The sequence below is a fragment of the Salvelinus fontinalis genome, chromosome 11 (assembly GCF_029448725.1).
Source record: "Salvelinus fontinalis isolate EN_2023a chromosome 11, ASM2944872v1, whole genome shotgun sequence".
NCBI classification, from domain to species: Eukaryota; Metazoa; Chordata; class Actinopteri; order Salmoniformes; family Salmonidae; genus Salvelinus; species Salvelinus fontinalis.
The window spans coordinates 56,075,656-56,092,660 of record NC_074675.1 but is presented as its reverse complement, the minus strand read 5'-3'; the positions used below and the strand labels follow the sequence as shown (position 1 = coordinate 56,092,660).

General features: G+C 44.9%; 1 protein-coding gene across 1 annotated transcript in view; it reads left to right on the top strand.

The window, feature by feature from the left end:
* Positions 1–17,005, top strand: part of corin (corin, serine peptidase) — a 213,503-nt gene that overhangs the window by 153,577 nt on the left and 42,921 nt on the right. Inside the window, exons 8-10 of the mRNA XM_055937047.1 lie at positions 10,550–10,660; positions 11,901–12,017; positions 16,690–16,764. Of these exons, the coding sequence (XP_055793022.1) occupies positions 10,550–10,660; positions 11,901–12,017; positions 16,690–16,764 (303 nt within the window). The remainder of the gene's footprint in view (positions 1–10,549; positions 10,661–11,900; positions 12,018–16,689; positions 16,765–17,005) is intronic.

Genomic DNA, 17,005 nt, shown 5'->3' with positions numbered 1-17,005 from the left:
CAGTAGAGTAGAGATCCAGTAGAGTAGAGATCCAGTAGAGTAGAGGGCCAGTAGAGTAGAGATTCAGTAGAGTAGAGATCCAGTAGAGTAGAGATCCAGTAGAGTAGAGATCCAGTAGAGTAGAGATCCAGTAGAGTAGAGATCCAGTAGAGTAGAGATCCAGTAGAGTAGAGATCCGGTAGAGTAGAGATTCAGTAGAGGGTCAGTAGAGTAGAGGGTCAGTAGAGTAGAGATCCAGTAGAGGGTCAGTAGAGTAGAGATCCAGTAGAGTAGAGATCCGGAAGAGTAGAGATTCAGTAGAGGGTCAATAGAGTAGAGGGTCAGTAGAGTAGAGATCCAGTAGAGTAGAGATCCAGTAGAGTAGAGATCCATTAGAGTAGAGATCCAGTAGAGTAGAGATCCAGTAGAGTAGAGATCCAGAAGAGTAGAGATCCAGTAGAGTAGAGATTCAGTAGAGGGTCAGTAGAGTAGTGGTCAGTAGAGTAGAGATCCAGTAGAGTAGAGATCCAGTAGAGTAGAGATCCAGTAGAGTAGAGATCCAGAAGAGTAGATATCCAGTAGAGTAGAGATCCGGTAGAGTAGAGATTCAGTAGAGGGTCAGTAGAGTAGAGGGTCAGTAGAGTAGAGATCCAGTAGAGGGTCAGTAGAGTAGAGATCCAGTAGAGTAGAGATCCGGTAGAGTAGAGATTCAGTAGAGGGTCAGTAGAGTAGAGGGTCAGTAGAGTAGAGATCCAGTAGAGTAGAGATCCAGTAGAGTAGAGATCCAGTAGAGTAGAGATCCAGTAGAGTAGAGATCCAGTAGAGTAGAGATCCAGAAGAGTAGAGATCCAGTAGAGTAGAGATCCACTAGAGTAGAGATCCAGTAGAGTAGAGATCCAGTAGAGCAAAGATCCAGAAGAGTAGAGATCCAGTAGAGTAGAGATCCAGTAGAGTAGAGATCCAGTAGAGTAGAGATCCAGTAGAGTAGAGATCCAGTAGAGTAGAGGGTCAGTAGAGTAGATATTCAGTAGAGGGTCAGTAGAGTAGAGGGTCAGTAGAGTAGAGATTCAGTAGAGGGTCAGTAGAGTAGAGATCCAGTAGAGTAGAGGGTCAGTAGAGTAGAGATCCAGTAGAGTAGAGGGTCAGTAGAGTAGAGATCCAGTAGAGTAGAGATCCAGTAGAGTAGAGATCCAGTAGAGTATAGATTCAGTAGAGGGTCAGTAGAGTAGAGATTCAGTAGAGGGTCAGTAGAGTAGAGATCCAGTAGAGTAGAGGGTCAGTAGAGTAGAGATCCAGTAGAGTAGAGATTCAGTAGAGTAGAGATCCAGTAGAGTAGAGATCCAGTAGAGTAGAGATCCAGTAGAGTAGAGATCCAGTAGAGTAGAGGGCCAGTAGAGTAGAAATCCAGTAGAGTAGAGATTCAGTAGAGTAGAGGGTCAGTAGAGTAAAGATCCAGTAGAGTAGAGATTCAGTAGAGGGTCAGTAGAGTAGAGGGTCAGTAGAGTAGAGATCCAGTAGAGTAGAGATCCAGTAGAGTAGAGATCCAGTAGAGTAGAGATCCAGTAGAGTAGAGGGCCAGTAGGGTAGAGATCCAGTAGAGTAGAGATCCAGTAGAGTAGAGATCCAGTAGAGTAGAGATCCAGTAGAGTAGAGATCCAGTAGAGTAGAGATCCGGTCGAGTAGAGATTCAGTAGAGGGTCAGTAGAGTAGAGGGTCAGTAGAGTAGAGATCCAGTAGAGGGTCAGTAGAGTAGAGATCCAGTAGAGTAGAGATCCGGTAGAGTAGAGATTCAGTAGAGGGTCAGTAGAGTAGAGGGTCAGTAGAGTAGAGATCCAGTAGAGTAGAGATCCAGTAGAGTAGAGATCCATTAGAGTAGAGATCCAGTAGAGTAGAGATCCAGTAGAGTAGATATTCAGTAGAGGGTCAGTAGAGTAGAGGGTCAGTAGAGTAGAGATCCAGTAGTGTAGAGATCCAGTAGAGTAGAGATCCAGTAGAGTAGAGATCCAGTAGAGTAGAGATCCAGTAGAGTAGAGGGCCAGTAGGGTAGAGATCCAGTAGAGTAGAGATCCAGTAGAGTAGAGATCCAGTAGAGTAGAGATCCAGTAGAGTAGAGATCCAGAAGAGTAGAGATCCAGTAGAGTAGAGATCCAGTAGAGTAGAGATCCAGTAGAGGTGAGATTCAGTAGAGGGTCAGTAGAGTAGAGATTCAGTAGAGGGTCAGTAGAGTAGAGATCCAGTAGAGTAGAGATCCAGTAGAGTAGAGGGTCAGTAGAGTAGAGATCCAGTAGAGTAGAGATTCAGTAGAGTAGAGATCCAGTAGAGTAGATATCCAGTAGAGTAGAGATCCAGTAGAGTAGAGATCCAGTAGAGTAGACGGCCAGTAGAGTAGAAATCCAGTAGAGTAGAGATTCAGTAGAGTAGAGGGTCAGTAGAGTAGAGGGTCAGTAGAGTAGAGATCCAGTAGAGTAGAGATTCAGTAGAGGGACAGTAGAGTAGAGGGACAGTAGAGTAGAGATCCAGTAGAGTAGAGATCCAGTAGAGTAGAGATCCAGTAGAGTAGAGGGCCAGTAGAGTAGAGGGCCAGTAGAGTAGAGATTCAGTAGAGTAGAGATCCAGTAGAGTAGAGATCCAGTAGAGTAGATATCCAGTAGAGTAGAGGGCCAGTAGAGTAGAGATCCAGTAGAGTAGAGATCCGGTAGAGTAGAGATCTGGTAGAGTAGAGATTCAGTAGAGGAGAGATCCAGTAGAGTAGAGATCCATTAGAGTAGAGATCCAGTAGAGTAGAGATCCAGTAGAGTAGAGGGCCAGTAGGGTAGAGGGCCAGTAGAGTAGAGATTCAGTAGAGTAGAGAACCAGTAGAGTAGAGATCCAGTAGAGTAGAGATCCAGTAGAGTTGAGGGCCAGTAGAGTAGAGGGCCAGTAGAGTAGAGGGCCAGTAGAGTAGAGGGCCAGTAGAGTAGAGGGCCAGTAGAGTAGAGGGCCAGTAGAGTAGAGATTCAGTAGAGTAGAGATCCAGTAGAGTAGAGGGTCAGTAGAGTAGAGATCCGGTAGAGTAAAGATCCAGAAGAGTAGAGATCCAGTAGAGTAGAGATCCAGTAGAGTAGAGATCCAGTAGAGTAGAGATCCAGTAGAGTAGAGATCCAGTAGAGTAGAGGGTCAGTAGAGTAGAGATTCAGTAGAGGGTCAGTAGAGTAGAGGGTCAGTAGAGTAGAGATTCAGTAGAGGGTCAGTAGAGTAGAGATCCAGTAGAGTAGAGAGTCAGTAGAGTAGAGATCCAGTAGAGTAGAGGGTCAGTAGAGTAGAGATCCAGTAGAGTAGAGATCCAGTAGAGTAGAGATCCAGTAGAGTATAGATTCAGTAGAGGGTCAGTAGAGTAGATATTCAGTAGAGGGTCAGTAGAGTAGAGATCCAGTAGAGTAGAGGGTCAGTAGAGTAGAGATCCAGTAGAGTAGAGATCCAGTAGAGTAGAGATTCAGTAGAGTAGAGATCCAGTAGAGTAGAGATCCAGTGGAGTAGAGATCCATTAGAGTAGAGATCCAGTAGAGTAGAGGGCCAGTAGAGTAGAAATCCAGTAGAGTAGAGATTCAGTAGAGTAGAGGGTCAGTAGAGTAAAGATCCAGTAGAGTAGAGATTCAGTAGAGGGTCAGTAGAGTAGAGGGACAGTAGAGTAGAGTTCCAGTAGAGTAGAGATCCAGTAGAGTAGAGATCCAGTAGAGTAGAGATCCAGTAGAGTAGAGGGCCAGTAGAGTAGAGATTCAGTAGAGTAGAGATCCAGTAGAGTAGAGATCCAGTAGAGTAGAGATCCAGTAGAGTAGAGATCCAGTAGAGTAGAGATCCAGTAGAGTAGAGATCCAGTAGAGTAGAGATCCGGTAGAGTAGAGATTCAGTAGAGGGTCAGTAGAGTAGAGGGTCAGTAGAGTAGAGATCCAGTAGAGGGTCAGTAGAGTAGAGATCCAGTAGAGTAGAGATCCGGAAGAGTAGAGATTCAGTAGAGGGTCAATAGAGTAGAGGGTCAGTAGAGTAGAGATCCAGTAGAGTAGAGATCCAGTAGAGTAGAGATCCATTAGAGTAGAGATCCAGTAGAGTAGAGATCCAGTAGAGTAGAGATCCAGAAGAGTAGAGATCCAGTAGAGTAGAGATTCAGTAGAGGGTCAGTAGAGTAGTGGTCAGTAGAGTAGAGATCCAGTAGAGTAGAGATCCAGTAGAGTAGAGATCCAGTAGAGTAGAGATCCAGAAGAGTAGATATCCAGTAGAGTAGAGATCCGGTAGAGTAGAGATTCAGTAGAGGGTCAGTAGAGTAGAGGGTCAGTAGAGTAGAGATCCAGTAGAGGGTCAGTAGAGTAGAGATCCAGTAGAGTAGAGATCCGGTAGAGTAGAGATTCAGTAGAGGGTCAGTAGAGTAGAGGGTCAGTAGAGTAGAGGGTCAGTAGAGTAGAGATCCAGTAGAGTAGAGATCCAGTAGAGTAGAGATCCAGTAGAGTAGAGATCCAGTAGAGTAGAGATCCAGAAGAGTAGAGATCCAGTAGAGTAGAGATCCACTAGAGTAGAGATCCAGTAGAGTAGAGATCCAGTAGAGTAAAGATCCAGAAGAGTAGAGATCCAGTAGAGTAGAGATCCAGTAGAGTAGAGATCCAGTAGAGTAGAGATCCAGTAGAGTAGAGATCCAGTAGAGTAGAGGGTCAGTAGAGTAGATATTCAGTAGAGGGTCAGTAGAGTAGAGGGTCAGTAGAGTAGAGATTCAGTAGAGGGTCAGTAGAGTAGAGATCCAGTAGAGTAGAGGGTCAGTAGAGTAGAGATCCAGTAGAGTAGAGGGTCAGTAGAGTAGAGATCCAGTAGAGTAGAGATCCAGTAGAGTAGAGATCCAGTAGAGTATAGATTCAGTAGAGGGTCAGTAGAGTAGAGATTCAGTAGAGGGTCAGTAGAGTAGAGATCCAGTAGAGTAGAGGGTCAGTAGAGTAGAGATCCAGTAGAGTAGAGATTCAGTAGAGTAGAGATCCAGTAGAGTAGAGATCCAGTAGAGTAGAGATCCAGTAGAGTAGAGATCCAGTAGAGTAGAGGGCCAGTAGAGTAGAAATCCAGTAGAGTAGAGATTCAGTAGAGTAGAGGGTCAGTAGAGTAAAGATCCAGTAGAGTAGAGATTCAGTAGAGGGTCAGTAGAGTAGAGGGTCAGTAGAGTAGAGATCCAGTAGAGTAGAGATCCAGTAGAGTAGAGATCCAGTAGAGTAGAGATCCAGTAGAGTAGAGGGCCAGTAGGGTAGAGATCCAGTAGAGTAGAGATCCAGTAGAGTAGAGATTCAGTAGAGGGTCAGTAGAGTAGATATTCAGTAGAGGGTCAGTAGAGTAGAGATCCAGTAGAGTAGAGGGTCAGTAGAGTAGAGATCCAGTAGAGTAGAGATCCAGTAGAGTAGAGATTCAGTAGAGTAGAGATCCAGTAGAGTAGAGATCCAGTGGAGTAGAGATCCATTAGAGTAGAGATCCAGTAGAGTAGAGGGCCAGTAGAGTAGAAATCCAGTAGAGTAGAGATTCAGTAGAGTAGAGGGTCAGTAGAGTAAAGATCCAGTAGAGTAGAGATTCAGTAGAGGGTCAGTAGAGTAGAGGGACAGTAGAGTAGAGTTCCAGTAGAGTAGAGATCCAGTAGAGTAGAGATCCAGTAGAGTAGAGATCCAGTAGAGTAGAGGGCCAGTAGAGTAGAGATTCAGTAGAGTAGAGATCCAGTAGAGTAGAGATCCAGTAGAGTAGAGATCCAGTAGAGTAGAGATCCAGTAGAGTAGAGATCCAGTAGAGTAGAGATCCAGTAGAGTAGAGATCCGGTAGAGTAGAGATTCAGTAGAGGGTCAGTAGAGTAGAGGGTCAGTAGAGTAGAGATCCAGTAGAGGGTCAGTAGAGTAGAGATCCAGTAGAGTAGAGATCCGGAAGAGTAGAGATTCAGTAGAGGGTCAATAGAGTAGAGGGTCAGTAGAGTAGAGATCCAGTAGAGTAGAGATCCAGTAGAGTAGAGATCCATTAGAGTAGAGATCCAGTAGAGTAGAGATCCAGTAGAGTAGAGATCCAGAAGAGTAGAGATCCAGTAGAGTAGAGATTCAGTAGAGGGTCAGTAGAGTAGTGGTCAGTAGAGTAGAGATCCAGTAGAGTAGAGATCCAGTAGAGTAGAGATCCAGTAGAGTAGAGATCCAGAAGAGTAGATATCCAGTAGAGTAGAGATCCGGTAGAGTAGAGATTCAGTAGAGGGTCAGTAGAGTAGAGGGTCAGTAGAGTAGAGATCCAGTAGAGGGTCAGTAGAGTAGAGATCCAGTAGAGTAGAGATCCGGTAGAGTAGAGATTCAGTAGAGGGTCAGTAGAGTAGAGGGTCAGTAGAGTAGAGGGTCAGTAGAGTAGAGATCCAGTAGAGTAGAGATCCAGTAGAGTAGAGATCCAGTAGAGTAGAGATCCAGTAGAGTAGAGATCCAGAAGAGTAGAGATCCAGTAGAGTAGAGATCCACTAGAGTAGAGATCCAGTAGAGTAGAGATCCAGTAGAGTAAAGATCCAGAAGAGTAGAGATCCAGTAGAGTAGAGATCCAGTAGAGTAGAGATCCAGTAGAGTAGAGATCCAGTAGAGTAGAGATCCAGTAGAGTAGAGGGTCAGTAGAGTAGATATTCAGTAGAGGGTCAGTAGAGTAGAGGGTCAGTAGAGTAGAGATTCAGTAGAGGGTCAGTAGAGTAGAGATCCAGTAGAGTAGAGGGTCAGTAGAGTAGAGATCCAGTAGAGTAGAGGGTCAGTAGAGTAGAGATCCAGTAGAGTAGAGATCCAGTAGAGTAGAGATCCAGTAGAGTATAGATTCAGTAGAGGGTCAGTAGAGTAGAGATTCAGTAGAGGGTCAGTAGAGTAGAGATCCAGTAGAGTAGAGGGTCAGTAGAGTAGAGATCCAGTAGAGTAGAGATTCAGTAGAGTAGAGATCCAGTAGAGTAGAGATCCAGTAGAGTAGAGATCCAGTAGAGTAGAGATCCAGTAGAGTAGAGGGCCAGTAGAGTAGAAATCCAGTAGAGTAGAGATTCAGTAGAGTAGAGGGTCAGTAGAGTAAAGATCCAGTAGAGTAGAGATTCAGTAGAGGGTCAGTAGAGTAGAGGGTCAGTAGAGTAGAGATCCAGTAGAGTAGAGATCCAGTAGAGTAGAGATCCAGTAGAGTAGAGATCCAGTAGAGTAGAGGGCCAGTAGGGTAGAGATCCAGTAGAGTAGAGATCCAGTAGAGTAGAGATCCAGTAGAGTAGAGATCCAGTAGAGTAGAGATCCAGTAGAGTAGAGATCCGGTCGAGTAGAGATTCAGTAGAGGGTCAGTAGAGTAGAGGGTCAGTAGAGTAGAGATCCAGTAGAGGGTCAGTAGAGTAGAGATCCAGTAGAGTAGAGATCCGGTAGAGTAGAGATTCAGTAGAGGGTCAGTAGAGTAGAGGGTCAGTAGAGTAGAGATCCAGTAGAGTAGAGATCCAGTAGAGTAGAGAATCATTAGAGTAGAGATCCAGTAGAGTAGAGATCCAGTAGAGTAGAGATCCAGAAGAGTAGAGATCCAGTAGAGTAGATATTCAGTAGAGGGTCAGTAGAGTAGAGGGTCAGTAGAGTAGAGATCCAGTAGTGTAGAGATCCAGTAGAGTAGAGATCCAGTAGAGTAGAGATCCAGTAGAGTAGAGATCCAGTAGAGTAGAGGGCCAGTAGGGTAGAGATCCAGTAGAGTAGAGATCCAGTAGAGTAGAGATCCAGTAGAGTAGAGATCCAGTAGAGTAGAGATCCAGAAGAGTAGAGATCCAGTAGAGTAGAGATCCAGTAGAGTAGAGATCCAGTAGAGGTGAGATTCAGTAGAGGGTCAGTAGAGTAGAGATTCAGTAGAGGGTCAGTAGAGTAGAGATCCAGTAGAGTAGAGATCCAGTAGAGTAGAGGGTCAGTAGAGTAGAGATCCAGTAGAGTAGAGATTCAGTAGAGTAGAGATCCAGTAGAGTAGATATCCAGTAGAGTAGAGATCCAGTAGAGTAGAGATCCAGTAGAGTAGACGGCCAGTAGAGTAGAAATCCAGTAGAGTAGAGATTCAGTAGAGTAGAGGGTCAGTAGAGTAGAGGGTCAGTAGAGTAGAGATCCAGTAGAGTAGAGATTCAGTAGAGGGACAGTAGAGTAGAGGGACAGTAGAGTAGAGATCCAGTAGAGTAGAGATCCAGTAGAGTAGAGATCCAGTAGAGTAGAGGGCCAGTAGAGTAGAGGGCCAGTAGAGTAGAGATTCAGTAGAGTAGAGATCCAGTAGAGTAGAGATCCAGTAGAGTAGATATCCAGTAGAGTAGAGGGCCAGTAGAGTAGAGATCCAGTAGAGTAGAGATTCAGTAGAGTAGAGATTCAGTAGAGTAGAGATTCAGTATAGTAGAGATTCAGTAGAGTAGAGATTCAGTAGAGTAGAGGGTCAGTAGAGTAGAGATCCAGTAGAGTAGAGATAAGTAGAGTAGAGATTCAGTAGAGTAGAGGGTCAGTAGAGTAGAGATCCAGTAGAGTGGAAATTCAGTAGAGTAGAGATTCAGTAGAGTAGAGATTCAGTAGAGTAGAGGGTCAGTAGAGTAGAGATCCAGTAGAGTAGAGATCCAGTAGAGTAGAGATCCAGTAGAGTAGAGATTCAGTAGAGTAGAGATTCAGTAGAGTAGAGATCCAGTAGAGTAGAGATTCAGTAGAGTACAGGTTCAGTAGAGTAGAGATTCAGTAGAGTAGAGATTCAGTAGAGTAGAGATCCAGTAGAGTAGAGATTCAGTAGAGTAGAGATTCAGTAGAGTAGAGATTCAGTAGAGTAGAGATTCAGTAGAGTAGAGATTCAGTAGATGTTCAGTAGAGTAGAGATTCAGTAGAGTAGAGATTCAGTAGAGTAGAGATCCAGTAGAGTAGAGGGCCAGTAGAGTAGAGATTCAGTAGAGTAGAGATTCAGTAGAGTAGAGATCCAGTAGAGTAGAGATCCAGTAGAGTAGAGGGCCAGTAGAGTAGAGATTCAGTAGAGTAGAGATCCAGTAGAGTAGAGGGCCAGTAGAGTAGAGATTCAGTAGAGTAGAGATTCAGTAGAGTATAGATTCAGTAGATGGTCAGTAGAGTAGAGATTCAGTAGAGTAGAGATCCAGTAGAGTAGAGATTCAGTAGAGTAGAGATTCAGTAGAGGGTCAGTAGAGTAGAGGGCCAGTAGAGTAGAGATCCAGTAGAGTAGAGACCCAGTAGAGTAGAGGGCCAGTAGAGTAGAGATCCAGTAGAGTAGAGATCCAGTAAAGTAGAGATTCAGTAGAGTAGAGATTCAGTAGAGGGTCAGTAGAGTAGAGGGCCAGTAGAGTAGAGATCCAGTAGAGTAGAGATCCAGTAGAGTAGAGATCCAGTAGAGTAGAGATCCAGTAGAGTAGAGATCCAGTAGAGTAGAGATTCAGTAGAGTAGAGATTCAGTAGAGTAGAGATCCAGTAGAGTAGAGGGTCAGTAGAGTAGAGATCTGGTAGAGTAGAGATCCAGTAGAGTAGAGATCCAGTAGAGTAGAGATCCAGTAGATTAGAGATCCGGTAGAGTAGAGATCCAGTAGAGTAGAGATCCTGTAGAGTAGAGATCCGGTAGAGTAGAGATCCAGTAGAGTAGAGATCCAGTAGAGTAGAGGGTCAGTAGTGTAGAGAGTAGTAGACTCTTGTAGAGTCCCGGTATTTGTATTTATCATGGATCCGCATTAGTTCCTGTCAAGGCAGAGGCTACTCTTCCTGGGGTTTATTATGGATCCCCATTAGGAGCCCAGTAGAGTCGTGCGGAGCCCAGTAGATTCCAGTAGAATCCGGTAGGGTCCAGTAGAGACGGCTACAGCCTAGTAAAGAATGGTAGAGACTAGTACAGCAATGTAGAGATCCTGTGGAGGTCCTGTAGAGACTAGCAGAGTCCGGTTGAGTCCTTTAGGGACTGTTAGAGTCCTATAGAGCCCTGTGGAGTCCTATAGAGACTGGTAGAGTCCTATAGAGTCCTGTAGAGTCCTGTAGAGTCCTGTAGAGTCTGGTAGAGTCCTATAGAGCCCTGTGGAGGTCCTGTAGAGGCTAGCAGAGTCCGGTTGAGTCCTTTAGGGACTGGTAGAGTCCTATAGAGCCCTGTGGAGTCCTGTAGAGACTGGTAGAGTAATATAGAGTCCTGTAGAGTCCTTTAGGGACTGGTAGAGTCCTATAGAGCCCTGTGGAGTCCTGTAGAGACTGGTAGAGTCCTATAGAGTCCTATAGAGTCCTGTAGAGTCCTTTAGGGACTGGTAGAGTCCTATAGAGTCCTATAGAGCCCTGTGGAGTCTTTTAGGGACTGGTATAGTCCTATAGAGTCCTATAGAGTCCTGTAGAGTCCTTTAAGGACTGGTAGAGTCCTATAGAGTCCTGTAGAGTCCTTTAGGAACTGGTAGAGTCCTGTAGAGTCCTTTAGGGACTGGTAGAGTCCTATAGAGTCCTGTAGAGTCCTTTAGGGACTGGTAGAGTCCTATAGAGCCCTGTAGAGTCCTTTTGGGACTGGTAGAGTCCTATAGAGTCCTGTAGAGTCCTGTAGAGTCCCCTGAAGTCTCATACTCTATTCTCTGTGTCAGTGTGTGACCCAGTTAGCGAGCACCGCTGTGAGGATGGGAGATGTGTTACCAGGGACTGGGTGTGTGATGGAGATCATGACTGTATGGACAAGAGTGACGAACTGAACTGCTGTAAGTCAACATCATTATCACTACTATCGTTAGCACAACTTCAGTATCGTTTAATTCCTTTAATGACGTTATCTTTGTTATTATCGTTAGTCACATCAGATTATCACAGCTATATACTATTATTTGTATCATTTTATTACATTACATTTATTGTAAAAACCGAACTACTTCGAGCCACAACTTCCATGCTATTATGATATTGTCATTCTCTGCTGTAAGTCCCAGGGTCTGTTGAAGTGTAGGAATGGTCAGTCTCTTCCTAACCCTTTCTCTCTCATCTGCCCTCTCTCATCTCCCCTCTCTCATCTCCCCTCTCTCATCTCCCCTCTCTCATCTCCTCTCTCTCATCTCCCCTCTCTCATCTCCCCTCTCTCATCTCCCCTCTCTCATCTCCCCTCTCTCATCTCCCCTCTCTCATCTCCCCTCTCTCATCTCCCCTCTCTCATCTCCCCTCTCTCATCTCCCCTCTCTCATCTCCCCTCTCTCATCTCCCCTCTCTCATCTGCCCTCTCTCATCTCCCCTCTCTCATCTCCCCTCTCTCATCTCCCCTCTCTCATCTCCCCTCTCTCATCTCCCCTCTCTCATCTCCCCTCTCTCATCTCCCCTCTCTCATCTCCCCTCTCTCATCTCCCCTCTCTCATCTCCCCTCTCTCATCTCCCCTCATTCATCTCCCCTCTCTCATGTTCCCTCTCTCATCTCCCCTCTCTCATCTCCTCTCTCTCATCTCCCCTCTCTCATCTCCCCTCTCTCATCTCCCCTCTCTCATGTTCCCTCTCTCATCTCCCCTCTCTCATCTCCTCTCTCTCATCTCCCCTCTCTCATCTCCCCTCTCTCATCTCCCCTCTCTCATCTCCCCTCTCTCATCTCCTCTCTCTCATCTCCCCTCTCTCATCTCCCCTCTCTCATCTCCCCTCTCTCATTTCCCCTCTCTCATTTCCCCTCTCTCATCTCCCCTCTCTCATCTCCCCTCTCTCATTTCCCCTCTCTCATCTCCCCTCTCTCATCTCCCCTCTCTCATCTCCCCTCTCTCATCTCCCCTCTCTCATCTCCCCTCTCTCATGTTCTCTCTCTCATCTCCCCTCTCTTATCTCCCCTCTCTCATCTCCCCTCTCTCATCTGCCCTCTCTCATCTCCCCTCTCTCATCTCCCCTCTCTCATCTCCCCTCTCTCATCTCCCCTCTCTCATCTCCCCTCTCTCATCTCCCCTCTCTCATCTCCCCTCTCTCATCTCTCCGTAGCCTGTAAGTCCCAGGGTCTGTTGGAATGTAGGAATGGTCAGTGTGTTCCCAGTGCCTTCAGATGTGACGGAGAAGATGACTGCAAGGACGGCAGTGACGAGGAAAACTGTACTCAGAGTAAGAACACACACAGTCTGATAACACACAGTCTGATAACACACAGTCTGATAACACACACAGTCTGATAACACACACAGTCTGATAACACACACACACAGTCTGATAACACACACAGTCTGATAACACACACACACAGTCTGATAACACACAGTCTGATAACACACAGTCTGATAACACACACAGTCTGATAACACACAGTCTGATAACACACAGTCTGATAACACACAGTCTGATAACACACAGTCTGATAACACACACAGTCTGATAACACACAGTCTGATAACACACAGTCTGATAACACACACAGTCTGATAACACACACAGTCTGATAACACACAGTCTGATAACACACAGTCTGATAACACACAGTCTGATAACACACACAGTCTGATAACACACACAGTCTGATAACACACACAGTCTGATAACACACAGTCTGATAACACACGGTCTGATAACACACACAGTCTGATAACACACACACACAGTCTGATAACACACAGTCTGATAACACACAGTCTGATAACACACACAGTCTGATAACACACAGTCTGATAACACACAGTCTGATAACACACACAGTCTGATAACACACAGTCTGATAACACACACAGTCTGATAACACACAGTCTGATAAAACACACAGTCTGATAAAACACACAGTCTGATAACACACAGTCTGATAACACACACACACAGTCTGATAACACACAGTCTGATAACACACAGTCTGATAACACACAGTCTGATAACACACAGTCTGATAACACACAGTCTGATAACACACAGTCTGATAACACACAGTCTGATAACACACAGTCTGATAAAACACACAGTCTGATAAAACACACAGTCTGATAACACACACACACAGTCTGATAACACACAGTCTGATAACACACAGTCTGATAACACACACACACAGTCTGATAACACACAGTCTGATAACACACAGTCTGATAACACACAGTCTGATAACACACACAGTCTGATAACACACACACACAGTCTGATAACACACACACAGTCTGATAACACACACACAGTCTGATAACACACAGTCTGATAACACACACAGTCTGATAACACACACAGTCTGATAACACACAGTCTGATAACACACAGTCTGATAACACACAGTCTGATAACACACAGTCTGATAACACACACAGTCTGATAACACACAGTCTGATAACACACAGTCTGATAACACACAGTCTGATAACACACACAGTCTGATAACACACAGTCTGATAACACACAGTCTGATAACACACACACACAGTCTGATAACACACAGTCTGATAACACACACACACAGTCTGATAACACACAGTCTGATAACACACAGTCTGATAACACACAGTCTGATAACACACAGTCTGATAACACACACACACAGTCTGATAACACACAGTCTGATAACACACACACACAGTCTGATAACACACAGTCTGATAACACACAGTCTGATAACACACACAGTCTGATAACACACAGTCTGATAACACACACACACAGTCTGATAACACACACACAGTCTGATAACACACAGTCTGATAACACACAGTCTGATAACACACAGTCTGATAACACACAGTCTGATAACACACAGTCTGATAACACACAGTCTGATAACACACAGTCTGATAACACACAGTCTGATAACACACAGTCTGATAACACACACAGTCTGATAACAAACAGTCTGATAAAACACACAGTCTGATAACACACACAGTCTGATAACACACACACACAGACAGTCTGATAACACACACACACAGTCTGATAACACACACACACAGTCTGATAACACACAGTCTGATAACACACACACACAGACAGTCTGATAACACACACACACAGTCTGATAACACACACACACAGTCTGATAACACACAGTCTGATAACACACAGTCTGATAACACACAGTCTGATAACACACACAGTCTGATAACACACACACACAGTCTGATAACACACACACAGTCTGATAACACACACACAGTCTGATAACACACAGTCTGATAACACACACAGTCTGATAACACACACAGTCTGATAACACACAGTCTGATAACACACAGTCTGATAACACACAGTCTGATAACACACAGTCTGATAACACACACAGTCTGATAACACACAGTCTGATAACACACAGTCTGATAACACACAGTCTGATAACACACACAGTCTGATAACACACAGTCTGATAACACACAGTCTGATAACACACACACACAGTCTGATAACACACAGTCTGATAACACACACACACAGTCTGATAACACACAGTCTGATAACACACAGTCTGATAACACACAGTCTGATAACACACAGTCTGATAACACACACACACAGTCTGATAACACACAGTCTGATAACACACACACACAGTCTGATAACACACAGTCTGATAACACACAGTCTGATAACACACACAGTCTGATAACACACAGTCTGATAACACACACACACAGTCTGATAACACACAGTCTGATAACACACAGTCTGATAACACACAGTCTGATAACACACAGTCTGATAACACACAGTCTGATAACACACAGTCTGATAACACACAGTCTGATAACACACAGTCTGATAACACACAGTCTGATAACACACACAGTCTGATAACAAACAGTCTGATAAAACACACAGTCTGATAACACACACAGTCTGATAACACACACACACAGACAGTCTGATAACACACACACACAGTCTGATAACACACACACACAGTCTGATAACACACAGTCTGATAACACACACACACAGACAGTCTGATAACACACACACACAGTCTGATAACACACACACACAGTCTGATAACACACAGTCTGATAACACACACACACAGACAGTCTGATAACACACACACACAGTCTGATAACACACACACACAGTCTGATAACACACACACAGTCTGATAACACACACACACACACACAGTCTGATAACACGCACACACAGTCTGATAACACATGGAGCAGCTGTGAGTGCTCTTTGATATTGAACGGTACTGTCTTTCCAAGGTGATGGAGCAGCTGTGAGGGCTCTTTGATAATGAACGGTACTGTCTTTCCAAGGTGATGGAGCAGCTGTGAGGGCTCTTTGAACGGTACTGTCTTTCCAAGGTGATGGAGCAGCTGTGAGGGCTCTTTGATAATGAACGGTACTGTCTTTCCAAGGTGATGGAGCAGCTGTGAGGGCTCTTTGATAATGAACGGTACTGCCTTTCCAAGGTGATGGAGCAGCTGTGAGGGCTCTTTGATAATGAACGGTACTGTCTTTCCAAGGTGATGGAGCAGCTGTGAGGGCTCTTTGAACGGTACTGTCTTTCCAAGGTGATGGAGCAGCTGTGAGGGCTCTTTGATAATGAACGGTACTGTCTTTCCAAGGTGATGGAGCAGCTGTGAGGGCTCTTTGATAATGAACGGTACTGCCTTTCCAAGGTGATGGAGCAGCTGTGAGGGCTCTTTGATAATGAACGGTACTGTCTTTCCAAGGTGATGGAGCAGCTGTGAGGGCTCTTTGAACGGTACTGTCTTTCCAAGGTGATGGAGCAGCTGTGAGGGCTCTTTGATAATGAACGGTACTGTCTTTCCAAGCTAGTTAGAAGACTTCCAGTTTCGTTCCAATTTTCTGGAAGCTTGCTTCAGGGCTCGGGTATTTTCTGTATACAAGGGAGCTAGTTTCTTGTGACAATTTTTATCTTGTTTTTACTGGTGCAACTGCATCTAGGGTATTGCGCAAGGTTACATTTAGATCCTCAGTTAGGTGGTTAACTGATTTTTCTACTCCGACGTCCTTGGGTAGGTGGAGGGAGCCTGAAGGGCATCTAGGAATCTTTGGGTTGTGTGAGATTTTTATCACAGCTTTTATTAACCCTTGGTTGGGATCTAATAAGATGCTGGTCCGATAGTCTAGGATTATGAGGAAAAACATTTACATTTATATCCAGAACATTTATTCCACGGGACAAAAAGTAGGTCCAGATTATGACTGTGGCAGTGAGTAGGTCCGGAGACATGTTGGACAAAACCCACTGAGTCGATGATGGCTCCGAAAGGACTTTTGGAGTGGCTCTGTGGACTTTTCCATGTGAATATTAATGTCACAAAATATTAGAATATTATCTGCCGTGACTACAAGGTCCGATAGGAATTCTGGGAACTCAGTGAGGAACGCTGTATACGGCCCAGGAGGCCTGTAAACAGTAGCTATGAAAAGTGATTGGCTGCATAGATTTCATGACTAGAAGCTCAAAAGACAGAAACGCAGTCATGTCCTCGCAAAGTGATCTGTATCACATGGTCTACAACATACAGGTACACACCAACAATGTCCTTCATGGTACACACACACACACACACACTCACTCACTCACTCACTCACTCACTCACTCTGTCACTCACTCTCTCACTCACTCACTCACTCACTCACTCACTCACTCACTCTCTCAGTCAGTCACTCACTCTTTCACTCACTCTCTCAGTCACTCTCTCAGTCACTCTGTCACTCACTCTCCCTCACTCAGTCACTCACTCAGTCACTCACTCAGTCACTCACTCAGTCACTCTCTCAGTCACTCTCTGTCACTCACTCTCTGTCACTCACTCACTCTCACTAACTAACTAAAATGTGTCTCTCTCAGTTGGGGGTGCGTGTGCTCCCGGCCAGCCCAGCTGTTCCTCTACTCCCAGCACGTGTGATGCCCGTAACAACTGCAGTAAGTCTGTGTGTTCACGCGTGCCTGTGTGTGTGTGGCGGACGTGGGTTTGTAAACTCAGTCCCCAGCTTCAAATGTCTGACTTTGCTATCACTTCAAAACCTTTTCTACTCTATAGCGTAATTTGCTAAGACTTTGTCAAGCGGTGTGTTTGTGAGGCAGATGATTCCTGGTTCAATCAAACGCCACTACCTAACTACTTATAATCTAATCAAATCACATTTTATTTGTCAAATGCGCC